At 42.0% G+C, this 13,464-nt stretch overlaps 1 protein-coding gene across 3 annotated transcripts in view; it reads right to left on the minus strand.

Annotated features, from left to right (window-relative positions):
• Positions 1-284: 284 nt before the first annotated feature.
• The window catches only part of LOC122880973 (proline-rich receptor-like protein kinase PERK10), a 34,813-nt gene continuing 21,633 nt past the window's right edge, over positions 285-13,464 (minus strand). The window contains exons 1-3 of one of the 3 annotated variants that reach the window (XM_044206555.1): positions 2,654-2,691; positions 2,473-2,535; positions 285-2,214 (exon numbers count right to left, since the gene is read on the minus strand). In XM_044206555.1, coding sequence (XP_044062490.1) covers positions 373-1,668 — 1,296 coding nt within the window. In that variant the 5' untranslated portion in view covers positions 1,669-2,214; positions 2,473-2,535; positions 2,654-2,691 and the 3' untranslated portion in view covers positions 285-372. Of the gene's footprint in view, positions 2,215-2,472; positions 2,925-13,464 lie in introns of those variants that run through there. The other 2 variants (XM_044206553.1, XM_044206552.1) reach the window with 2 other exon arrangements.

Genomic DNA, 13,464 nt, shown 5'->3' on the forward strand with positions numbered 1-13,464 from the left:
CACTGGGGCGACACACGGGAGCCGGGGTTCGGGGTTCCAAGTGGTAGTTTTCTCAACGTAGCGTAGTGGGTGAGTCCGTGTAGCATTCGTAGGAAGACTGCGATGCTCTGTCCTTCGTATGAACGAGACCGGACCCTGACTGAGGTGAGGAGCTGGGTTATATAGGGAGTAGAGTGGCTGATTATGTGCAGGTGTGCGATGGGTGACAGGTGCTGGGAATTAATACTCAGGTGAGGAGGTGCGGTGTGAAGGGGAGTCTGAAGTGCGAAGTGACTGGAGAAAACAAGACAGACTGTGACAGTACCCCCCCCTCCACGGCCAGCTCCCGAGGGCCGAAAGACCCCCCCCCTCCCCCGACACCGCGGCCTGTCCCTAAGGGCCAAGCCGATCCGGGGAGCTTATCGGGATCCGGTGTGTCGGGCGGTCGACCAGGAGCTTGGGCCGAGCTGGAGACCGGAGCGACCTCTGCCGGTCGACCAGGAGCTTGGGCCGGGCTGGAGACCGGAGCGACCTCTGCCGGTCGACCAGGAGCTTGGGCCGGGCTGGAGACCGGAGCGACCTCTGCCGGTCGACCAGGAGCTTGGGCCGGGCTGGAGACCGGAGCGACCTCTGGCGGTCGACCAGGAGCTTGGGCCGGGCTGGAGACCGGAGCGACCTCTGGCGGTCGACCTGGAGCTGGGCCGGGCTGGAGAACGGAGCGACCTCTGGCGGTCGACCTGGAGCTTGGAGACGACTGGAGACCGGGGAGGAGACTGGAGAGGAGACCTCCGGGCTGGAAGCCGGAGAGGAGACTGGAGAGGAGACCTCCGGGCTGGAAACCGGAGCCGAGACTGGAGAGGAGACCTTCGGGCTGGTAACCGGAGCGGACTCTGGCCGACTGCTGACCTCCGGGCTGGAAGCCGGAGCCGAGACCTCTGGGCTGGTAACCGGAGGCAGGCGGCGGCGCCGCCTCAGGGCTGGAGGCAGGCGGCGGCGGCGCCGCAGGGCTGGAGGCCGGAGCCGAGACCTCCGGGCTGGTAACCGGAGCGGACTCTGGCCGGCTGCTGTCCTCCGGGCTGGGAGCCGGAGCGGAGACTGGAGAGGAGACCTCCGGGCTGGTAACCGGAGCGGACTCTGGCAGGCTGCGGACCTCCGGGCTGGAGGCCGGGGCTGAGCCTGGGGACGCTGGCGGCTGACGGACCTCCGGGCTGGAGGCCGGCGGCGAAGGCCGGGACCCTCTGGAGACGGCGCCTCAGGGCTGGAGGCAGGCGGCGGCGGCGGCTGCGCCTCAGGGCTGGAGGCAGGCGGCGGCGGCTGACAGACAGGTTGGGGATTCGTGGATGACCATAGGTTCGGCGGGCCAAACTCCTGGCAGAATCTCGCCAAGAAGAGGTCCAGAGAATGGAGAACTGCCTCTTCCTTAACCGCCAGGGATCCAGCCCAGTGCAGTGCCGGACCGGCCAGCTGAAGCACCACGAAGGCTACCTGTGTCCGCTCAGATGGGAACTGATCAGGGTGTAACAGGAACGCGAGGCAGCACTTCGTGAGGAACTCTTCGCAATTTTCTACTATACCGGAGAAAATCCCCGGCTGTAGAAGCTCGTCCACAGCAATAAAGGGACTAGGGAGGCTGAGGATATAACGTTTGGCCAACCCACTCAGGTGAAGTAGGGAATTCTTGGCCGTCATCCTTGTTGAGGTCCGGTCTTCTGTTACGGACAGAACAACCGGAGACAATGGTAAGGAGACTGAGAGAGTTTATTACAACAAAGAGGTAATATGGGATGGTATTGATACTGTCCTTTATCTCACTGCTGGTGGAAGAGTGTGGGCACTGGGGCGACACACTCAGGAGACTGGAAACACACAGGAGCCTGGAGACACACAGGAGCCGGAGGTTAGAGCGACACACTCAGGAGACTGGAGATAGACGGGAGCCGGGAGCTGGAGCGACACACTCAGGAGACTGGAGACAGACGGGAGCCGGGGTTCGGGGTTCCAAGTGGTAGTTTTCTCAACGTAGCGTCGTGGGTGAGTCCGTGTAGCATTCGTAGGAAGACTGCGATGCTCTGTCCTTCATATGAACGAGACCGGACCCTGACTGAGGTGAGGAGCTGGGTTATATAGGGAGTAGAGTGGCTGATTATGTGCAGGTGTGCGATGGGTGACAGGTGCTGGGAATTAATACTCAGGTGAGGGGGTGCGGTGTGAAGGGGAGTCTGAAGTGCGAAGTGACTGGAGAAAACAAGACAGACTGTGACACATATAAGGTGCTATACAAATAAAGTTATTATTATTATTATTATTATTATTATTATTATTACAGTGAGGTATCTGAGAGTTGAGAATTGAAAAAATTACACTTCACATTGGAAATTCATGTCCCCTTGGACATCAGAGATTTTAACCTACGTATATAAATACGTAAAACTGACCTAAACATACAGTACACACTGAGTGGGCTGAAAATTTTACTCAGGAGCCCATTCATACCTCTTCGACCCCAGATCCTCACTTCTCAGCCCCTCCTAGGATCATGTTCTAGCTTATATGACTCTGGAATTGAATCAATGTCTGTTTGTTCACTTAGCACACACATTTTCCACAGTTCTGGAATGTCATCAACACATTTTCAGATGGAAAATAATGCAGGAGCAGTAGAAATTCAACTCACTGCCATGTACACACTACTCACACCACTATGGTGTTTTTCTTTCAGTGCCAATGCGTGTTTCTCACTTGTGAGAGGTATGAGTGTGGGTAATGCATCTGCCAGCCCTTGTGCACATTAATCAACAGGTCCAGGAGTATGACTGCTCTCATTCCTCTCTCTTTTTCCTCAATAAGATAGTCATCTCCAAGACATTCCCAACATTTACAACCTGTCCTCTGCAGTTATCACCTCAACCTGGGACATTAACAGCAGCAATATTCTTCTACTCTGCAACTACACCACACCACGTCTGCATGATGTTCTGGTTCTAGAATCATAATCAGAAATACTTTATTGATCCCCGAGGGGAAACTCTTTTGTTACAGCTGCTCACTATCACGTCAATGCATACTTGAGAATAGAAGGAATAGAAGTACTAAGCAAATCAAAATATAATAACTTATAATACAGGTAAAACAAATGTAAGTACCAAGTGGATTTAGAGGTTGATAAGTATGTACGGTATAATACAATGTAATAATATAAGTAACATGTAATAGTGCAATAATGAGTACTGTCAAGTTAAGTGTAGCTTATTAAGATGAGTATGAGACGATGGATATTGCACAGCAGTTTCTTTGTCAGTAACAATATCCCCGAAACAGTTTATGTAAATGTTCAAAAAACAGTTGTACAAAATAGTCAAAATTGATCCCCCCTTAGGGGAACGCTAGCAGTTTTCCCCACTTCCAGACATTGTGCTAGGCTAACACAATGTGTTGCTGAATTATGTTGCAGGCAGGTTGAACTTTTGTGTACTTTTGCTGGAGCCCCCTAGTCTCATTGAAATAAATGATGAGGCTGCACTTTTTCACAGTGCTATTGTCTGTCTGAACTTAGCCTTATGCCGTCTGTTTATCATGAACAGTAACATCACTACTTTTATCATTACTGTTCTTACTCCATAAATAAAAATAGACAATTCAAGTCAACTACTACAGCACCATTAAAAGTCAAAAGCTTGTTTCACCAAGAAAAAGTAATCTGATTCAGCTTTAATGATACCTTAATCTTACTATTGTTGCATTGTGCAGATATTCTATTATAAATAATAGAAGTTTGAAATGTTGGCGGTGAACAGTCATACATTGTCATTAAACATTATGTGGCGTTTTGCCAAACTGTCGAACAACATTGTTTTTCATCAGGGAAAATACAGCTTTAGATTTGACTTGATATTACTGTTAGATTTTCTTGCACAGATTTCTTGTGTCACTCAGGTTTCACTAGTGTTGCCAACTCTTTTCCAATGAAAGTAGCTAGCACTAGCTCCAAAGGTCGCTAAAAGTCGCCAGGTGGTGTCATCAATATTCAAATATTATATTTGAATAAAGCTTAGTGGTTGTGTCAGTTGCAGTGAGGGAGAGATCACCTTAAACCATATAAAAAAGGTAGATATAGAAATCTTTAGCAAAATACTCACAAACTCACTACAGGGACATCATACATTTGAAGTAAAAATAGTTACAAAGGGCAGGAGAAGATCAAGATCAAACAAGCTATTTACATATTTACAAACTATAGGAACATCCTAATCCAGAAAGAAAAAATGAGAGAGAAGCGTCTATACTCAAACCTGACTGCCCCACAGCTACTGCGGCCTGTGAGCACGGCGCAGGAGGAGAGGGACAGACCCCGGCACTGTTGTTAGAAGAGCCATTCAGCATGCATGGGAATGAATTACAATATAAAATATATTTCTTACCTTTTCCCAGATGGTCTTTATAAGTCACTAAATTCGTCGCTAATCGCTTTTTAGAAATAAAGTCTGTCCATCCATCCAGTTGTTCGTCCAAAGCAAGACATTTCAAAAACTACCAGCCAGATAGACATTCAGTTTGTTATGGATATTAGTTATTATTTGTTTTATTCATATTATTTATTTTTTAATGTCTTACTGGCAATTAGTTATTCAGTATTGACCACTTTGGGTCTACATACTCTGTGACTGTACACTATCATAGATTTTATGTAAAGAAATCTGAATGGTTTTCAAAGGCATTTATTGTATCATAGGGAAACTTTGCCCATTTTCAACCAGCTTTGTATCATTACAATGTGGGTAGTATACTGTATGCATATGAACAATGGTTAACTTCCCTCCATGTTGTCCTGCACCCAGAGCTCCACATTCATTTGCCGGCTCTAGGGCTGTTATTCGAACTACAGATTGTACATTTTTTGTATGCCTGCTGTCAGAGAGCCAACACAGACACCACCAGCTCCACCCACTGCAATCAACAGATCTCACTCACCTGAGTACTGATCACACACCTGCCATTAATCACCAACCCCACACTATAAAGTCACACTCCCCCGGTTCACTCACTGTCTGGTCTCAAACCTATTATGAGATTCTACCCGACCGCAGTGTCACCTGAAGTATCCCCAAGGACTTTGGACTCCACTCAACCGTTGTGTGTGTTTTCAACTCCTGGCTATCCTGTTTCCCGTCTCCTCCAGTAGACTGAACTACCTGCTCTATATCAGATAAGACTCGTAGACTTTCCTAGCTCGAGCCCCTCGTCTCTTCAGTCATTGCTTTACCCAGTACTCTGTCTTGCTTTTTCAAATAAATCCCTCGTCATTGTACTAACCTCCGTGTCCCGTGTCTGCCTGCTGACACCTGCCTCCCGGACGTGGTTAGCCTAGCTTAGCATAAAGACTGGAAGCAGAGGGAAGTTTGGCTCTGTCCAAAGTACGGCTGCTGAAACGGAACTGGCATAGGGCCGCAATCACCCCAACAAAAATGGCAGACCTGGCCTATACTGATCCAAGTCTGGGTCTGCCAGGACTACACCAATATCTGCCTGTGACTGATCTTGTATACTGCTGGAACTAGGAAATGTTTAATTAGTAATACAAAACCATGAAATTAAAACAAGGGCCCTTCCCTTTACCAATGCAATATTAGTTATACTAATATTAACTAATATTACACTTACTTAATGCAACACGGGATTTTATTTTGTGTTCAGCATAACACTGAAACTGTCCTTGTAATGATTTGCTTTTGATATGTACAGTGAACACAAATTATTCATTTTATTGAACAAGAAAAACAATTTTTAAATTACTACCAAACTACCAAAATTATTGTCAAGTGCACAGGGTTTGTGTTATTCATTAAAGTTCCCCTCCAGACATGTTTTAGGATATATAAAAATGCTTTGAGTAATTTGTAATCATTTTTCCACAAAAGTTCAATTACCTCATTAAAATTCTTAAAATCTACTCCTCCCTAATTGAAAAATCCTGAATCTATCCCCCCACCCTGCATTACCCCTTGTCTACCCCCATGACATCCATTCATGTGGTATGTTTTCTGTTATAAGAATTTATTTTAACAAACTAAAAACTCTCACCCCCACCCTCACCCCTCTATCTACCCACCCTGAGTCTGGTTCTGTCCAAGGTTTCTGCCTCTTTAAAGGAAGTTTTTTCTTGCCACTGTCACCAAGTGCTTGCTCATGGTGGTAATTGTTGGGTCTCTGTAAATAATTTTATAAAAAGTACGGTCTAGACCGCCTCTATAGGAAAAGTGCAACAAGATAACTTCTGTTATGAATTGGCGCTATATAAAATAAATAAATAATAAAATAATAAATAAAATTGAAGACTCTTTTGTTGTTGTGAACATTAAGCCTTTCCAGTAAATTACCAAAACATTAAAGTCAATTTACTTTCATGGAACATAAGAACACTTTTCAGCTGTTGACAATATCTGGACCAATCTAACTGTGACAATAAATGGAGGAAGGGGAATAAGAAACAATAGATGGTACGAGTTAACAGAGTATGTGGGGAGGTACACATTTATTTTTTTTTTCCACAGGTAAATGCTGTATGATTAAAGTTCACACCAACTAGACAAACATTCAGAGTATACATTGATACTATATTTGTGTAGGTACTGGACAGTGGCGGAATGAGTATTCATGTTTTTTACTTAAGTAAAAGTACCAATACCTGTAGGTAAAATCTGTGTTCAAAATTTTACCTTAAAGTATTAGCAGCAAAATATACTAAAGTAAAAGTATCTAAAGTAAAGGTATTCAGCTGGCAGAAGAATTATCTCTGTCAGTGTGAAATTATATTATTAGATTATTATTACGGATGCATTATTGTGTATGCAGCATTTTATGTTGTGGCTGGTTAGGAAAGAAAAGAAAAGCTATTTTTAACTACGTTATATACTATATATTCAGATAATATATACTTAATGGTAGGGGGAGACTGAGTAGATTTCAGACTGGATGCTGGGTCCAACATGATGCTCTGACTGGTGGCGACAGTTCAAACAAAGTAACTCAATCAACCAAAAGCTCATATACTATATCATACTGGTAGTTTTAGCTTCAGGCTTTAGCTAACATCAGAAGCAGTATACAGTAATATGGACTGCTACAACACTGAAAGCTATTCTAATGTTGCATGCTAACGTGCTAATCGCGATTAGCATGCTAGGGCGCTAATCACAATTAGCATCACAACTTTTACAAACTGCATTGAATTGGTACAGTATTAAAATACACACGTGTGTATTTACCTTCTGTGTACTCTCCATTAACTTGAGTTATGTTCATATATAACCTTTCTTCTGATATCAACTGTGTTCACATAGCTAGCTAGCTACGTCTGCTTTAGCTAACGTTACATCTGACTGCAGCTTAGTCTGTGGTGTTATCTTTACAATTTGGCTAAAACTTGGATTAAAAACTTGGGGGGGAAAGTACTTACGTGTCGTTTGTAGCTAGCCTTAGAATATAACTCCTAGATGAATACACAACGGACCACAACAAAGAATCTGCACTGCCAGCAAAACCAGTTCAAATATAATGACTATTATTTATTAGTAATAATATTTTAATATTTTTTTAACCAAGCAAACCATGTCCATATGACATTACTCAGGGGTTTCCCCCCCTCAAATCTATAACGATTTATTTTCTTCTATTAATTATGAGTAGTAAGCTGCTCTGGCATAACAGTGGGATTTCCTATACGTTTTAAGACTATCTTGCCAGACTAAACAAGATTCTTCCAGGTTGTTGGAACGCCATTTCCTTTCAAGTTTTTGTGATGTTTGCTTTAATTTGCGGGTTTGGGGTTATACCATGGAGCTAACCTTCTTTGTTTTATTATCTTCTTTTTTAAAGGAACGATAGAATCGAGTATCGTTTGCAGTGAGCCTGCAGCGCTATCAACTAGATGGTCAATTTGGGAGGGGCTACGATTTGCATAGGAGTCCTCTGTTATATTAAAACATAACATTGAATTAAATGCAGATGGGATCGCTTCTTTAAATGTAGCTAAAGAAATATCAGATAGACATCTAGAGTAAGAGTTTTTGCCTAATGGCGTGTAGTTCAGTGATAGCAGTTCAAAAGATATTAAGTAATGGTCCGATAAAGACGGATTCTGTGGAAAGACTAAAAGTTCAATTTCAACGGCATATATCAGAACAAGGTCGAGGGTGTGGGTAAAACAGTGAGTGGCTTCATGTACACTCTGACAAAAGCCAATCAAATCTAATAGTGAGATAAATGCAATACTAAGGCTATCATTTTCAACGTCCACATGAATATTGAAATCACCTACAATAGTTACTTTATCTGTTTTAAGGAACGAACTTGATAAAAACTCTGAGAATTCAGATAAAAACTCAGAATAAGGACCAGGAGCACGGTACACTATAACAAATGTCGTGTTTTCCAGGCCGGGTGTGAAAGACTAAGAACAATGCTTTTAAATGAGTTTTAATTTAGTTTAGGTTTAGGGTTGATTAATAGGTTTGAGTCAAAGATGGATGCAACTCCACCTCCTCGGCCAGTGCCTCGAGGAATGTGAGTATTAATATGACTGGGTGGAGTGGATTAATCTAGGCTAACATATTCTTTATGACCCAGCCAGGTTTCTCTCCTCTCTGCTTCTGTCGCTTTCAGCAGGTATTTCTGCCTCCGGAGCTGCAGAGACTGGATCTGTGGTTGTGGGCCACAGAGATCTGATGTTTAAGAGTCCACATTTAATTCTCCTATTTTGTTGTGCTCTTTCAGTGTTTTTGTTTAGGTTTTTATTTAAAACTCCTCTTCTGTTAACTTTAGATTTTATTCATTTAAGTGGTCGGGGGGCAGACACTGTCACTAAGGAGTTTTGGGTGGGTAATTGCGCAGAGAAGCATGTAAGACTGCAACCCTACCTCCTGGTCTCAACTCTGAGTTTTCATGGTTTTGGTCTACTAATAAACTCGGCCAGATTTCTGGATATGAGAGCTGCTCCATCCAAAGTGGGATGAATGCCGTCTCTCCTAATCAGACCAGGTCTTCCCCAAAAAGTCAGTCAATTATCTACAAAGCCCACGTCGTTTGCTGGACACCACCTCGACAGCCAGCGGCAGAGTGAAGACACGCGGCTAAACATGTTGTCACTGGTCAGGTTTGGCAGAGGCCCAGAGAAAACTACGGAGTCCGACATTGTCTTTGCATATATACACGCCGACTCAACATTAACTTTAGTGACCTCCGATTGGCGTAAGCGGGAGTCGTTACCGCTGACGTGAATAACAGTCTTACTGCATTTATGTTTATCCGCCAACAGCCAACAGTTTTAAATAGGATTCAACGTCGCCCGCTCTTGCCCCAGGAATACATTTGACTATGGTCGCTGGTGATGCTAACTTCACGTTTCTCAAAATAGAGCTGCCAATAATCAGAGTTGGTTTCTCAGCGGGTGTGTCGCTGAGTGGGGAGAACTTGTTTGAAACGTGAACAGGTTGCAGGGAGACGGCTAACAGGAGCTACCTCTGGTCGGTCCGCACCGGCTACTGGGGGCTGGCTAACTAAAACAGCTAATGAATGAGTTCCCATGGTGCAGGACCGCGTTTCCAATTCACTAGGCCTCGGCTCCAATGCTACAAATAAACGACATTTATTATATGTACTATTATCACTAAAGGAGGCAGAGGAATAGCTAAACATCTGACATACTAAGCAGGAGAGAGCACGAGAGTGAGAGGGAGAGAGAGAAGCCATCACTAGCTGCTAAGCTAAAGAACGGTAGCTAGCAAAAATGAATAGCGTGTAAACTATGGTATTAGTGAGAAAGTCGTTAAAAGGAGAGAGCTATGAGTGCTTGAGCAGAACTAGTGTACGTTTATAGCAGATAGTTAATCACTATAATGAAGAATCGAACAAAATTAACTGTGATGAGCTAGAGCAGCAGAAATACACTAGTAGTAAAACACAAACGGCGGTGACCGGAAATGACACTATACGCTTACCTCAGCACGTCAGGATCGGGTTATAATAAAACAGAAATAATTTACATAAATTCAACAAGGAAAAGGGTCTTTCAATCTTAAAGTATGTTTATAAAAAAGCTCATTAAACTTGCCAAGTAAAAATCAAGATTATTTTAAAATAAACAAAACAAAGTAGTACCTTCAGCAACTCATCCCCCCAAAAAGCACCACAGAGCACCACAGGAAGTCATTCCTGCCTGTGGCCATCAAACTCTAACTCCTCCCTCTATGTGTTAGTCTATATGACCCTAAGTCATTAAACTGGGCATTGATCATTACATCTCTGCAATACTTGACACAATTGTGCAACATTCTGTGTAATACTCGTGTGCAATATTTTAGTTTAAAATTCCCTATTTATTGATATTGATATTACTCATACCTCTATTACTGCTGTGCAATATCCTCTATCTCATTATAATCTTAACACTTAACTTGACCGTTCATGCACTATTACCTTATACCGTATTATTATCATCAACCTGTATTATAGTGTATTATATTTTTTGCTAGTACTTCTATTCCTGTGTGCACTGACGTAAAGGTGAGCTGCTGTAACAAAAGAGTTTCCCCTCGGGGATCAATAAAGTATTTCTGATTCTGATAAATAAATGTTATTTTAATTTACCTTTTCATAGACCTATAAGTTCAGGGGCCATTTTTAGAGTTTACCCTCTGTCCATCCCCAACACTCAACTGGTCCAGGTCAGTATGGCCATATTGTATCTCACCCAAATTCAGGCCACCACATGGGCCATTGCTTGTCCAGTTGAGGCTACATGTGCCAATTCTCAGCCTACATTGGCCCAAGTCAACACACCCAAAACCTAGAATTAGATTGTGTCAAATGTCTATGGATGAACACTAACATTAGCTAGTTTCTAATTTAAGTTACGGGATCTTTTCCACAGGAGCCATATGTTTCTCACTTCTTTAATAATTGATTAATTTATTTGTCAGGGGCAATGCAAAAACATTGTAACAGGTTAAAATAACATGATACAGATGTGTTGCATATGGGATTCCTAGCCAAGGCTGATTTGCTTTTCTGCTTAAAAGGTCATAACATATCATCATTACCAAGAGTACATTAAATTGAGTATGTAATAAATAATGACATTCTCATACATGTTACATCACATTACAATAATTGTACATGTATTGCATATGTGTATGTGTGCATGTGTATGTTCCCTATTTCATGGAAATATATGTGTATGGGCTTAATTTTATAGGTGTGTATGTACGTGTGCATGCATGCACGCAGTCTTAATGAGAATATACTCTATGTGTGTTTATCTATTTTTCTTTCTGTGTGTACGTGTCCATGATCAGAGATCAGTGATCGCAGGTTTGGTTTTGTTTCAGCCAGTATTTCACCTTTTCATTAAACGTTTTCAGATCAGTTTGTGTATTTATTTCCTTAAGTAGGGCATTCCAAAAATGTATTTGTTTCATTGAAAAAGATGACTGTTTTGCGCTGTGCCACTCTGAAGTTGCCATTTGTTGATTCCCTAGTGGCTATTCTGTTGATATTTGTTTTTGTGACATATGGACAAAGCACATTTGCAGCGAGATTATTCACACATTAAAAAATCAGTTTGATAATAGAAAACTATTTCAGAATTATACAGTGGTGCCAATTCATTTGTTTTGATCCATTATTTTCAGTGATTGTTTGTATAGTGATTTAACAGGTTTTACAGCTGACTGTGAAGCCTGGGTCCATACAGTAACACAATAGGATAAATGTGAAAATATCATGGCATGCATGAACAGTTGAGCTGCCTTAAGGGGTATGTAATGTCTTATCATTCTAAAACAGTTCAGATTTGTCTTTACTATCTTGCATATGTTTTAACGTGTTTGTCAAATTTGAGTTGGGAATCTAAAATGACACCTAAAAATTTAAAATCACTGACTTATTTCCTCTTAATCTATTTTGATTATAAGCTTGTCTTTTGCTTTTCTTTCTCATGGAAAAACACATAGATGATTTAGGTTAGATGATTATTATAGAGCCATTTGGGATACACCCTCCATTTCTTTTTTTAATGTCTCTGCTGCTACACAAGAGGTTTTAGCTGATATGTAAATGACTGTGTCATCAGCATACATTTGACAACCAGCTCTTTTGCAGCATGATGGTAAATCATTTATGTATAAGCTGAAGAGGCCCCATGATTGAGTCTTGTGGAATACCCATTCTGGATCGTTGAGGGATTGAATATTTTTTATTGATTTTAAAGCATGCTCTCTACATTCGAGATGTAATGCAAACCAGTCAGTTGCTTGCTTTTGTAAGGTCTCATTCTACTATGTGGAATGTTGATTTATTTTTTCTATTAGACTATTAGACTAAGTAAGAAAACAGCTGACAATTTTAGATTATTGGGTGGTCTATGCATTTAATGTTCGTCAGCTAGGCACAGATGCCTAGATGCTGTATGATAGTAACACATCTGCCTACCTTTTTGTCATTGAGAGTGTCTTTGGTTCTGGTACAGCATTGTGTGGGTCTTAAAAAAATTAACTATAGTATTACTATAGTATACTATAAGAATTGTATAGTGTCCTTTAGTAAGTTTGTAGTGTTCTGTATATTTTTCACCAGATATGCTACTACTACTATAGTAACTATAGTTTTTTTTCTGTAGTGCTATTTTATTAGCTATAGTTGCCCTATAATATTTCAATAGTAATACTACGTATCTCGATCTTTGTAGTATTCCTATATTATTTTAAATAGTATTACTATAGTATATTATATAGTGTTGTGTTTGATTATTAATATTAATAATATGATGATCTTGCTGACGTGCTGCGGAAAGCGTATTGTCTCATTTCCGGTCACCGGTGTTTGTGTTTTACTAGTAGCGTATTTCTGCTGCTCTAGCTCATCAGTTAATTTTGTTCGATTCTTCATTATAGTGACAAACTATAAGTAACTATAAGTAACGAGTTCTCATAGCTCTCTACTTCTTTTAACGACTTTCTCGCTAATCCCAGAGTTTACACACTATTCATTTTAGCGAGCTACCATTCTTTAGCATAGCAGCTAGCAATGGCTTCTTTCTCTCACTCTCCTGCTCTTTCTTGTTCGGTGTGTCAAATGTTTAACTATTCCTCTGCCTCCTTGTTTATTTGTAGCGTTTATTTGGAGGCGAGGCTTAGTGAATTGGAAATGTGGTTCCGCACCACGGGAACTGAATCATTAGCTCCTGTAGTTAGCCAGCCCCCAGTAGCTGGTGTGGACCAACCAGAGGTAGCTCCAGCTCCTGGAAACTGTCCGAAGGAAGCATAGCCCAAAGCAGAAGCTCACGGTTCACCACCAACCCAGTAACATGCAGTAATGGGATAAAAATGCATACAGGTGGAGAGGGAGAGGAGGAGAGAGGAAAGAGGCGCACCTTGTGAAGTCTTCCGGCAGTCTAGGCCTATAGCAGCATAACTAAGGGATGGTTCAGGACTC

This window comes from Siniperca chuatsi, linkage group LG9, assembly GCF_020085105.1.
Source record: "Siniperca chuatsi isolate FFG_IHB_CAS linkage group LG9, ASM2008510v1, whole genome shotgun sequence".
Classification (NCBI taxonomy): Eukaryota; Metazoa; Chordata; class Actinopteri; order Centrarchiformes; family Sinipercidae; genus Siniperca; species Siniperca chuatsi.